Source organism: Vigna unguiculata, chromosome 1 (genome assembly GCF_037176805.1).
Source record: "Vigna unguiculata cultivar grain cowpea cultivar isolate G323 ecotype 2 chromosome 1, ASM3717680v1, whole genome shotgun sequence".
In the NCBI taxonomy this organism is placed as follows: domain Eukaryota; kingdom Viridiplantae; phylum Streptophyta; class Magnoliopsida; order Fabales; family Fabaceae; genus Vigna; species Vigna unguiculata.
The window spans coordinates 6,720,188-6,733,922 of NC_140792.1; the positions used below are offsets into that span (position 1 = coordinate 6,720,188).

General features: G+C 34.5%; 1 protein-coding gene across 4 annotated transcripts; it reads right to left on the reverse strand.

Moving 5' to 3' along the window:
• Positions 1 to 1,053: 1,053 nt before the first annotated feature.
• PNT1 (mannosyltransferase family protein) lies at positions 1,054 to 9,844 on the reverse strand. Of its 4 annotated transcripts, none has more exons than XM_085669721.1 (8): positions 9,284 to 9,688; positions 8,301 to 8,361; positions 6,057 to 6,329; positions 5,022 to 5,204; positions 3,875 to 4,407; positions 3,395 to 3,705; positions 1,852 to 3,287; positions 1,054 to 1,237 (listed from the first exon to the last, which is right to left on the reverse strand). In XM_085669721.1, exons 3-7 carry the CDS (start codon positions 6,325 to 6,327, stop codon positions 3,284 to 3,286), a joined length of 1,302 nt encoding a protein of 433 aa, XP_085525847.1. In that variant the 5' UTR covers positions 6,328 to 6,329; positions 8,301 to 8,361; positions 9,284 to 9,688; the 3' UTR covers positions 1,054 to 1,237; positions 1,852 to 3,283. The 4 variants fall into 4 exon arrangements, with proteins under 4 accessions (XP_085525847.1, XP_085525845.1, XP_085525844.1 ...); XM_085669719.1 differs by adding an exon at positions 8,717 to 8,768 and having other exon boundaries at positions 1,852 to 3,705; positions 9,284 to 9,687; XM_085669718.1 differs by lacking the exon at positions 9,284 to 9,688 and adding an exon at positions 9,708 to 9,844 and having other exon boundaries at positions 1,852 to 3,705.
• Between the last annotated feature and the right edge of the window lie 3,891 nt (positions 9,845 to 13,735).

Sequence of the window (13,735 nt, forward strand, 5' to 3'; positions counted from 1 at the left end):
AAAAGTTTACAAATCTCTTTTGAAATATTTTAACTATTGAAGGTAAGAACCTTATTATTAGGATTATCCCATAAGCATAAATTATCTAATCGCATTGTCAACCCATTTAATTGATTAAAATAGAATATTTAAATGAAATAAAGCCTTCTTGAATTAATTTATAAAATTAAATTATGTCTAAACTAAATTCTAAAACTTTTCAATAACTACGGAAATTTTAATTCAGAATTGTATGTGTTGTGATTATGATGTGGGAGTAAAGAAACCATAATTTGAATGAGAACAAAGGAGTGAAGTATTATTCATGTTCTTGAAATATATAATCGTTGTCTAATTGGTCTTTGAAATATGCTCTTGTTCGTCATGTATTTATGCTTTCCACTTCAGATCTCGAAAGAAACTTCAAGTCACACCAATACATAAGAGATCATATATGCCATGAACAAACACACGTAGCCTTACTTTTTAGATGCATTATAAAAAAAAAATTGTATTCCTCCCAAAAATTAACAGCTATACAGCTACCATTAGACTAAAACGAGAGAAAAGTTGCATCAGCCAAAAACCAATTGCAACGTATTGGAGAGAAGAACCCAAGATTTTATTATTTTGTAAACTGGACATATACCCATAAAAGGTGTGCATTTCTTTGAAAATTATAAAGCTCAACAATGTATAAGCATGGCAGTAAGGTCTTACAATTCACAGTACGGTCTAACTGAAACAGACAAAATTGTCATGCAAACCAAGGTTTCAGAATGTCTGTCCATACATGATAGTGAAAGCAAGGATCAAAGTTTTAGCATGCTAGTGTCACTATAGTGGGAGAGTGCCCTTGTCTACTATAGGAGTTCATAGTGAAGCTAGTACAACAATTTAGTGCAACAGTCTAATAGAGCAAATAGTGAACTAAAACAGTTTTGACGGCGGCGTGTTAATTCAAAGAAAAAAAAAATCTAAACAAAGACATTATATCCTAAATCTCAAACTCTTACAACTTTTAGTAGATGTAAAAAGAGTGATGATTAATTATTCCTATATAGGAAACTTGAATTTGACTCGATAGTATATTTTTGTATTTTTTGTTAAGATCGTCGTTAACATAAATGTGTTTAGTATACATGATATAAACTATGTAAAAAATTCAAAATAGTGACTACCCCTCTATAATTTATCCCGCTATAGCGAGGTTGACCGCTACGTGTGGTATCTCCTCTTCTCTGTCCCCCATCATCATCTAGAAAAAATAAATAAAGGAACCAGAAACATTAGTGTATATGAACTAACTTGTCAGTATGATCAGTACATAAATCTAGTATGATGTGAATGATTCTATGACAAGAATTGATTACAATACAGTCCTGAACCTCTTCTATCTAGCTAGGATAAATGTAGTTATTTTAATTGAATATGGTATTTAGATTAGTCATTTTGATAATAAACAAGCAACTCAACAGAAACACTTGGGATACATTTCATTCTCAATATGGATTACATTTACATATTGCCGGAAATTCTATTGTCATTAGGTTGTTCGAGTTTTAAGGCCTGCTAATTTATTTAAGAACTTCTATCTAGCCATCTTTCAAGCTACACGATTATGCATTCAACAAAAACAACAATGTAAAAACTTCCGACAGTACAAGTGACCCAACAGCACATTTGTCTAAATTTCATCACAAGCATTCATATCAATGTCATCCCTCATTAGTTTACTAATATATATTTAACTCACCACATAAATTAGAGACTACTATGGTCATATACACCAATTTGCTAAAACATACAAAATAAGATATCGATATCAATCAGTTGCTCCAAAAGTATGTGAAACGGCAGGAATCATGGTACCTTTTTGGCATTGGAGGTGGTTGCCATTTGTCTGATCTGACTTCGCTCCAATGGCCAAAGGACAACCTTAGTCTTACCATGCCTTAGGACTCTAGGGTTTCAACATTAGAAAACCTCAAGCTCGCAGAAACAGAATCCCAACGAGTCCCATGTTTCTTACCTCACCACACTCTGCCAGACACGATCTTCTTAGCATCAGAAGGCTGGTGGAATGTTTGCAGAATGAGCTGTGAAGTTTGGCTACTGATGTTTTCTATGTGGCTTCATCTCAATGTGTGGTCTCGTTTCAACTAAGCGTTGCCTAAGCCTGACAACACTAAGGACCAGCACGCAAATTCCCAAATGAGAACATTGCTCGCCTTTTTTGCAGGTTGCAGTTGACGAATCTCAGATACCCTTTAAAGCAATAATAAATTCAAAGAGCAATGACTTGATGTTGTTTAGGTACACCACATCTCACATGGTATACCTCAGATACCAACATCTTTTTATCTTCATTTCATGACAATTTTCGTCTAGCATGTTTGTTTGGGTAAAGTGTCGCCATGTATTACATTGTCCAGTAATCAAGAAAATGTCAGAGGAGTATGCAATTGACGCCTGAAGGACGTTAGCTGTTGGTTTGATATGCAAGTTTTTTTCATGCATGCTTCCTATTGGCTTCTTTACTCTTAAAGTTATGTATCTGTTTTATGCTAGAACTAATAATATATTCAACAACTGCTCTATTTCCAACAATCCTGTCAATTTAACCATTAGGATGTTTTGATGTTTTATGTAATAGTGGAGTGGAAATTGATTTTCATGATGACTAGAGCATTTATATAATAGTGATGCATTAATAATGAATATTACATGATTAGACTATAAAGAGCTCCCATCACCTTTTATGGTGGGAACAGCGGATAGAAATATGAAGGAACAAGTTTGCTCAAACTCTAAGTCTAAATTGATAAGATCTATTTTTTATTTCAGGTAATGATGGGTATTGGGGTAAGCTACAATTTTTCTTTCCTTCATAAAATAAATTACTCTTTCTCCTTGAATCCTTACAGTCAGACGAACTGGCCCTACCATCTAGATTTGGGGATAAAACCAGTGGACAAGTTTGGTCCTTAAAACTAGTTCAGATTCAGGGGTTACTTGACAAGAATTTTGACCCTTGATTAAACATCAATTTGTAACTGACAAGTTTTCAAATACAGCTAAGGGGAAAAAGGAGCGTTTCTCGAAGGATCTTAAGGTCAATTCTGCAAGTTCAAATCAATAACAAAAAGCTGACAGCAATAAAAATATATTCATTGATTAAGATAATGCATTGAAAAAAAAAACTACAGGGTTAACATAACAAGAATACATCGATCCACCAATTTGTTTTCACGTTCAAAATATAATAATCCACGAATTTTGACATGATTGTTGGTTCTCAACTTCAACTGCAGTCATTAACTCGAATTGTTAACTTCCAAAAACAGAAGAGGACAACATGCAATAAGCACAATAATAAAATTTGAATTGAAATCATTGTGTCAAAGCCACTCACTCAATCTTAGCTGCAATCTTGGAGTTAGCATACTCTAAAGCTTTGAAAACTGAAGCATATCTATGGTTACAAATAATCATGACGAGGATGTATATGTTGGCTGCTAGAAACAGTAAGCTTGCTGACCAAAGCTGCAAGAAGACATTTTTACCCTTGAACTCAAGCAGGTAGCCCCACATCAACCAATGGGTCTGAGCCCCAATCCACAAAAGAATGCAAGATAACCCATCCCATCTAAGTTTCATTTTACTCCAAGGAAGTATTAGGGGCAACAAGCAAAAGAACCAAACAAAATACTGGGCTGTAATCACCTGCCAAATATACAGAAATCAGATATGTTATAATATAAGGAAACATACAAAAGGGGCCAAAACCAAAAGGCCTCCAAGCCTCCCCTACAGATATGACTCTGCTTGAAATAAACAATCTGATTCGCTGAAGTCTACAAGCAAGACTTTAATTAAATGTAACTAGACAAACCTTATTGAAAGCCACAAAGGCCACAGTCTGCACAAATATACAAAATGGCAAATCTTGTGCAAAGCTGAAGATAAGAACCAGCTGAACCAAAAATTGGGGCAAAAAGGAGATAAGCTTTTCCACCACTGAGGTATCATGCCCATAATGAAGATATATGTGATAGAAATAGATGGAGAAGTTATGCCTTGGATCAGTTCTAGTAAGATGGTACAACAGAGCCTCGTGTAGGAATTCCCACTCGTATAAACAGTAGAAAAGACCAGTACAAAAGAGGAAAACCAATCCTGAGACAAGTCCAAATATCAACCTGTTCCACGTGAATATGTTTTTAAATAGATTGTGTAAAGTATGCCAGCCACTTTCATCTTTGGGTCTCTCTCCTTGAACAGAACTCCAGTTCCTTAGGACAGGTTTTTGATCAGATGGGAAGAAGTTCGGATCAAGAACCAGGATTATAGGAATAGAGTAAATTATAGGATAAATCCTGAAATGGACAACAAGTCCATACCAAAATGCTGACTGTAACACATTACCTGCAAATCAGAGGGAAAAAGTAGAAAAAGGCATACCATCAAGGCACCAAGAGATAGGCAAATATCAAAAGCTTCTACCTTTTACGAAAAAAGGTTTTCATTGTGTATCAACCAGCAATGATAGAGCCAGAGATTTTAAGCTACGCAGCTCTAAAATTTAACATGGTGAGTATAAATATGAATTATAGTGAAACCATAAAATCACACACAAAAAAGTATAACTTAATTCAGTTAACAACATGATCAAGAGGATGTTAATATCGGCCATGTAACCATGCTTGAATGGTAAAGATTATTTTAGTCCAATCTTACCTTAACCATTCATTTTAACTAAAGCCAAGATTTGCTTCTTTCACACTCTCATCTCTCACCCAATACATGTCCTGAATATATACATATGTATGTACACACACACACACACACAAATGTGTGTGTATATATTACCAAATGGGTTATCAAAAGTACTTTCGTCTTTATGTTGCAGAGAAGGGCATCAGTTAATCATCTAAAAACTATTCCAGTTGTTAGAACATAACGAGTGTTACAGATTAAAAGATGACAAACTAAACAGTCCAACTATATCAATTTAAGCTAATACAGATACAGAACCACACCTTTCAAAAGACAGATCATGATCCACAATATCACAGCACAAACAATAGGCTCACAGTTTCCTCGTGTCCCAATGGTGAAAGTAAATGGATTAAAGAGCCATGCCATGACAGAAATGTTGCACATATTTTCTGGAGCCTTCCGTAGCTTTAGAATATAATATATGAAATATCCCACAAGTATATCTGCATTTTACAAGATGACATTTACTTAGGTGTAATGACTGGAAAAACAATCAGTATATTCATTAGGTAACAGCATATTGATTTGAAATAATGCAAGGGGAAAAATGGTCACTTAAAATCACAAATAATGAAAATTTTTCAACGTCCCAATTCAAACAAAATTTATTTTATACTTTCCCATTATTTTGGTTTTGTTGGAAATAACTTTTTTCCTTTTAACTACGCAAGGCTACATTGGTTGCAACCCAAACCAATGCCCGTGGGCAAGTTATCTCCAATATTGGAAATGACTTTGAAGCCTTCACTCAATTGATCATACTCTATCTAGTAACAATACTTGTCTTATCGTTCCTGCCCCCCAACCATGGGTCAGTCACTAGGCTTAATGTTGACTAATAGTAAGCCATTACGTTCAATACTTTAAAATCCTTTATTGTATGTGCTACCCATCCAACTCACTTTCACCGTCATGACCGAATTGTTTTCATATTGAAGCATACTCCTTGGGTCAGGGTAGGCAGACAATTTGCTGCCATGTCAATATGCTAGACAAAAGTGCAAAATTGTGACTGTTGATTGGAAAACCAATGACAGACAGTGTGATAACATTCACAGACATATAATATAACAAAACATAAAGTTGTTGAAATTCACTTCGTTGATTTTTCAATTAAAAGTTTACCAGTCTAGTATGCACTTTTGTCCCTAAAGTGTAACCCTCATTCTTAAGGAGCCGAATTTTTATATCTTAAGTTTTACAAATTAATGCCACATATAGTTCATCAATATTGCTTTAACTTGGTGACTGAAAAAGAATGTTAGCAGAGATTGCATTCAAAAGGTTGACCATACCTGAAGCCGAGAAAAGGAACTTTCCCCATGAGCGATGGATAAATGAATTTGGAATGAGAAGAAAGGCAAGCAAAGGGGAATAACGATAAGTGGTTCTCTTATAGGGGGAATCACCCGTAGCCATTAAAGCAGCAGCATCAGAAAAGACAAGGTAGTCAACATCAGTGTATCTAACCTCCATATGAGTATCTTGCCACTCTCCATACACAATCAAAATAACTCGAAAAATGGCAGAGAATACAAGCAGTGAACGAATATCTAAGGATGTCATTGCTGAAAGTTAACAACAAAACATGCATCAGAAAAAGAACTTGTCAGCTTCAGAACCACAATTACCTCAATACTACTTGAATATGCGATTTAACTCTGAACTAAATTTCCTCTTTCCTATTAAAAATTAAATATTTTCCATAATCTAGTCTTGTATTATAGATAAGAATACACTACGCTTAGATAACAAATCTCTCTCATTCTCCCCAATCTCTCAATAAGACATTTTCGATATTATCTATATATTAAACTTCGTTAGTTTATCCAAAGAAAATGTCAATAAATAAAAATAGCATTGCAATTGTCAGAGTAAACTATTCACAATAATGCAAAAATATCAGAACATGAAATAAAATCTTCAATTGTTATATGAGGAGTACGGTACAACTTCTGTTGATAAAATTTCATTGAAAATTATAAAATATTCATTTTCATAAAAGTATACAAATTCATAATATATAAATTAACGTCAATTTAATGTCACACACGTAACATACTCCAATAACGCTCCAATAACGCTGGATAACATAAATATTTATTTATTAAACAAACTCTATTAATATAGACACCAATTTGATACTAACATAAATATTTATTTATTAAAAAAGTTAAAAATAATTTTATATTTTTTTAAAATTAAATTTTTGCATTACTTAAAGTCCGTTAAACATCATAGTTTAACCGATACTAATATTTTAAAATTAATTTAATATTTTTTATAATATCTGTTGAACATTGTTAATCATCTATTTCTATGTGTGCGTACTACTATAACTTTTCAGACAGATTTGGTGACACCGGCAACTTTCGCATAAAAATATGAAAAAAAAAATCATTTCTTACAAACTTTTACAAATATAAATTAAGTAATAATATTATATAATTAAGACTAAGTTCTGATGCACATATAATAATATTGAAAAGAATATATATATATATAGGCAATTATTGAAAGAAAAAAAACACAGGAAAACGTAAATTATACACATATGTGTATTCTCTCCCATACATATATATAATCAGTTTATTGTATTGAAGTGGATTTAATTTAAGTTTAGAAATTGCAGTTTTAGTTTGACATGATGCAGAGTGTGATAACATGGAACAGCAAAAACCTTAAAATCCTAAAAGCTTATGCCATCTGGGAATAAATAATGGAGCTAGGAATGCATGTATTTGGCGTTATTCTTAACGTACTGTTACCGTAGACGTCCTATTGCACAAAACTCCATGAAACTGAACATGCATGAATGTAAACTTAGGAGACATAATTAGACCTACTTGATTCTGTTATTTGGTTTCTTCTTCTTGGAAACACTCAAACTCAATCATCATTTTTCTTTATCACTTCATGGACACCCTGTTTCACATTACAACTTCCACTTCTCTCCTTTTCATGCATCCTTTTCCCCCTCTCAAAACATCATATTAATCATATACTAGGGTTTTATATAATGACTTCCTTTTCATACTTATAATACTTTTTTTCTTATTATATATTTTTGTGTAAGTATTCTTGTAGTTTTAGAAGGTCAAGAAGGTAATGAATAACTAAATGTTCTACTTTTTTAAGGAGATTCTTTAGTTACCTACAAAGTATAAAGGCTATGTATGCACATAAGCCTTTCATCTTTCCACTCAAGTTTTATTTGAATCTTACTAAACTTTTTGAAGATTTTAATTAGGAGAAGTAGTCATAACTATGATCCAACTGAGACAAGTTCCTTTTTCCAATTCTTTCACAGATTTTTTCAAGCCCACTGAAACAATATCGTTACAAATATGGTGATAGTGGAGTGTATTCTACATGAAGAAAAGCAAATTGGAAAGAGAGAAGAACAACCAAAAGCACATGTATAAACTTCAGTTCTGAATAAGAACCAATGACCCAGTAGAAACATATTTTATGCAAATCCTTTATCTTCAAGGAAAAAGCTATAAAATATATGAGGAGAATGTGAAAGAAAGGAGTACCTTCTTTTGCACAATGGAGAGACAAAGTCTATCAGAAAGAGATTCACTACTACATATTATTCTGCAAAAACCACAAAAAAATGAGAAAAGAAACAACACTTGAGCATTTAAAGTGCAAAATCTTCACTAGAGAAAGAAGGCAGAACCATATCAAAGTGATAAAACCAGTCTACTTGTCCATTTTCCAAAGAAATTCAACTTAGGGTGCAGAAAAGGGTAATAACCAAAAAGCTTTTAATTAATGTAAGACTTAAATTCAGATTTAAAATTGGAATAATAAGATAGAGGTTACCATAGGTACTAGGAGGAGAAGTCTATAATATAACTAACTACCCTGTTTTTATGCAGATGATTATCTATTGGGAAAAGAGGCAATGAAAATGCAGTATGATGAAAGCATTAGTTTTAGCACAAACCTTCATGGAGTGAAATCCGAGAAACAAAGTCGAAGGATCGAAGGGCACGACCCTGTTTTTAGAAATTTTTTTCATGATTTCAGATTTTTAGCCAGATTTCAAAAAAACTTTCATAATATTTCACATCACTGTATCAAAGAACAGAAGAATGAAGATTGAAAGTGTACTGTCTGGATAAAGAAAAGGGCCAAAGTAACGAAAATGCACTAAATTGTTTTCGAAAGTGGAAGGCAAATTCATACTTTCAATAACGTAAACAAAAATCCATAATCATACATAGTATGTGAAATATGAATGTCACCAATATACATATTAAATAGTGGCAGAAACTATCACCAAATGAAACAACAGAAATGGCAGAAACTATCAAGAAATGGAAGCAATAGAAATGGAAGAAACTCTCGGCATATGGAAGCAATGGCAACCGACAAAAGCAAAGCAATCAATCAGAGCAAGACCTTGACCAGGGGCAAAGCAAATTAGGGCAAAGCAGATTAGGGGAAATTTTAAATTAGGGCAAAAAATTAGGGCAAATCGCAAATTAGGGAAAATCCCCCATAAACGAACATGTTCTTGGTGGTTGAGACCGCCGGTCGTCGCAGCGTGCCTCTACTAACGTGGACAGGTTGTGGTCGCGTTCAAGAGAGAGACTCGTGGTGGTGGTTGCGTCGAGACTCGTCCTGGTGTGGTGGTCGCATCTCGCGATGGACGGTTGGAGGCGTGGTGGCTGTGCTCGTAGAGTCCTGGTTCAGTGTCGTGGTGGTGTGGAGTTCGAGGGAGAGACGAGAAAGTGATTGAGAAGAGAACGAGAATGAGATGAGAGTGAGTGAGGAAACAATAGGAACACGCTTTTTTAATTGAAAACGAAAAATTTCAATTGATAACATCTAAGGTCTGAAGCCATAAAATTTCAAAGGAGAAAACGAAAAATTAGTCACAAATAGTCTTTGAAAACAGAGCCAATAGCTTCAGCGAGAAAATGATTCAAAACCTGAGAGGACGAAGAAGCGCACTGCAGATCGGATCGGTTCGGTTCAACAGATAGCTTGACCCGAAAATCCAATTGATAAACGCTTAACTTTACGAAAATCTCAACCTTTGTGAACAACTCTAACGAGTACCGAAAAGGTTAAAAACCAAAAAAGATAATTAAAAATTATTAAGTTAAATTATCATGGGATAAGGCTTAAGGCTTTACAAAGAACTCTTAAAATAAATAAATGTTTCCATGAATTGTAATTAATTTAATGATAAGTGAATTTGAGTGTTTTTATCTGTTTTTCTTAAAGGTTTTTAAGAAAAAAAAAACTAAAAGGAAAAAGTTTCATTAATTAAATTAATTTATAAAAAACTCTTTTATATAATTTTTTCATTTTTATTTTTAACTCAGTGCATGTGTTAAAGAACTAATTTTTTTTATTTTTTTCTTTTAAAATCTTTTATATAAAATTTCTTACAAATGTTTTATTAATTAACGAAACGGTAAGTATTTATAATAATATATGTTTAAAATTAATAAGAATATATAATAAAATATTCTTTTAATATATATAAAAATTATTTTTCTATTTTATTTTTAATTACATTTTAGTATACTAACTTTCTTTTTATATCACGTAAAATAAAACACAAATCTTTTGAACAAATCATCTTAATATATTAACTGACACAAAAAATTCTGGTGTAAAACAATTAAATAAATTGAAATGATTATATTTTTAATGTAAGGTCTATTAAGAATAATTCTTTTCTGCCTGCCCTAAATTAAAGGGGTTGTCCTTGTAAGTGGACCTAAGAAATGGCTCAGTATACAAAATCATACTTCGTTGCCCTAAGTCTCACTTTCCACTCTTTTCACATAACCTAGAGCTGCAATCGCCTCCTCTGCTAGGGTTTTACGACACCTTCCGTTCGCATTCAGCTTGGTCGTCCCTAGCTCACGTAAGTGCTCTCCAACTAGCAGTTATCCCTCCTTGGTCTATTCTCGTAGCTTTTGTCAGGGTTCCGTAACGACCCGCTTTTATTCATTGTCTTCCAGCTCTGAGTCTGTTCTTAGAAGCTGTTCGTGCTCCACAGTTGGGTGTCGAGGTTTCCAGCTAGCTTTATCCAGGTACGGGAAGCTAGAACCTCTCTGTTTAATGTGATTGTAAGTTGTTTACGGTATATTTTTATGATCCTTGAATTGGTATGTTGTTGTGAATGCATGAGATGGTTGGTATTGTTGTTGGCATGTGCAAAATACGACTGTTATAGGCATGGCAGTGGCGACGACTGTTAAACTCGCCCAAGCGAGCTCATCTCGCCTAGGCGAGGTGAGTAGAGGCTCGCCCAGGCCTCCTCGCGCAAATGGCCGCCCAGGCGGCTCGTTCAATTTTGAGCAAGCGAGCGTCTCGCCCAGGCGAGAGTCTCGCCTGAGCGAGAACGTGCGGAGACCCTTGTTCCAGATTCGTAAACTCTCACCTAGGCGAAGAGGACTCGCCTGAGCGAGAGACCCTCGCTTGGGCGAGACTCCTCAGCCTGAGCGACGGGTTGAGCGAGGTTGCGTTCAGCTTGGGGTTTTCTTGTCTTTTGATGGTTGAACTGTGCTTTATTGTACTATTATATGATGGCATCAGGGAAGTGAGTATGCATGTTGGGAGGAGTTTATTTGTGGGGAATTGTGAGCTTGGCATGATTTCTATATGAGTTGTACATGAGAAGTTGGATACATATATATGTGTGTATAGTTACAAATTTGGCATGAGCAACAATAAATCTTGATGGTTGGTAAACCAGTGGCATGGTTATGTTATGAGGAGAAACACTTTACTCATGGTTGGGAATAACGAATTGGTAATGATTCAACGTATGAGAATTGAGGAGTTGGTTATGGGTGTTGGCATGAAATTTCATGTGTGATGTATGTGAAAATTCTTGGCTGTTTATATAAGTCGGTCTATGTTAGTGCGTAATTCCTTGGAGTCTCTATGTTAGACTTTCAGGGTCGTGTTTCAGTGGTCGGGACGTAATTCCATGGCCCTTGTTAGTGGGTGTCCATGGTGGTGCCCCATCTATATGGTCTGGTAAGAATTCAAGGTAAGGTTGGATCCTGACACTCTAAGGAGTCAGTTAGTCTCACTTAGAGCGGACTGACTCCTCTGGTGAGAGTAGCAGGAGGCTTAGAATTCATTAAGGGTTAACCTTGTGTGTGAGGGAAATTTGATTCATTATAACACTTGTAACACTTAGCTCGGGGGTGAGCAGCTCGGGGGTGACAGAGGTATCCACCACAAGTGCAAGCCTCCGTTGAATCCGACCAGGCTATATGTATCCAGATGAGTCGAGTCTTAGTGTATTGATTGAAGGGTCATAACATGTTTGAGTGATATGTGTATGTTGTATATGTGTATATTGGCTATGAAGGTACATTTGATTGCATGATGAAATTGTTGTTGGCTCTAGCTTACCCGTTCTTGTTGGTTGCTTTGTATGTTGTTCTTCTATCTTCGCGATGATCATCAATTCTATTGATGGGAGCAGACGCGAGAGGTAACCGTGGTCAACAAGGGAGAGACGAACCTGCTGCTTAATCTTCTTGGGTCAGACTTTCTGTCCTTCTTGGGCCATCCTTAGGGCTACAGCCCATGTACTTGTTCGCTTTTACATCTTTCTAGGATTCCAGTAAATTGTTTAACATGTTTCTTTTATTTTTTTTGGTGGTATCTTGGTGTGCATTGGTCTGTACGGCGCTATGTTTAAACTCCAAGACTGCATGGTTATATTATAATTGTGTGACGTTTCTTTAATTACGCATATTAATTAAATGGGACGTTACATTTAACATGATAAACTTTATTTGTATACTAGTAAAATAAAACACCAAACCAATAAATAACTAATCCTCAAATTTTTATATTTTTATTGACCAGAAAGTATTGTATAAAAAATTAAATATACTGAAAAGATAAATTGCGAGTGATTTATAGTTTGAAACTATAACATTCTATTTAATATAATAACTTTAATAAATAAAACATCACATATCATATTAAAATAAAACAAAAAACAAAAAATATATCTTAACTATTTAAGTCATCCCAAATATACTTAAAACAAAAGTATCACGGACACACAACAATGTCATAAACATGTCTTAAAACATAAACATATTGGCAAAAGATTCCTCAACAGAACAAGGAAATATACAAGATATTAGTTTTTTAAAAGATGTTCAAAAGAGCAATAACCAACATTGCCTAAACTACACAACAACATCTTCATCGTCTTAATGATCACCATGGTCTTTGTATCTACTCATACCAACATTTGGTGATCATTGCAAAAAGAAAACACAACATGGAAACAAACACATAAAAAAAAGAAGGCTTAATTACTCGAATCATACCCAGTTTGGTTCTACAATTTTAAAATGGTACCCACTTTGAAGTTTGTTTCAATTTAATACCCAATTTTGAATTGTGCATCAATGTAGTACATTTTTTTGACGTCGTTAAGTTGGTTAACATCTGAATTATTAATGTGGGTAAGTTACTAAATTTTTACTGATGTGGCAAGGTTGGAGTGTGTGATGTGTCTTAGTGGGACTATTATTTAGGGCTTATCAGAATTAGGTTAAAATTGAATTGGGGATTTGATTGTGAGAAGTGAGGTCGAAGTCGTAGCTCCCAGGTGCATTGCAATTGAGGATTTTGTTGAGAAGGGCGTCCATCCCAACTTCGGTGAAAGGTGCGCCACTGTCCCATTTATTGTTTATATCTTCTGATTGAAGTTTGTGCTATTGCCATTACGAGGTTTAGGGTTTTTTTCAGTAATGGTTTCTGTTTTTGAATATTGCGATGATTTGATGGTGGGGTTTAGTGTTTTCAGTTGTTTAAAGTTTTGTGTGTTTAATTATTGTGTGTTTTTGGTGTTATGCGATTAATGGAACATTTGAATATTACTTTAGTTGATAGTGTGGTCCCGCGTTGTTTTGAGCTTGTGGTCCCCCATTTTAATTGTTTTGTTGATGTGGTAGTGGTA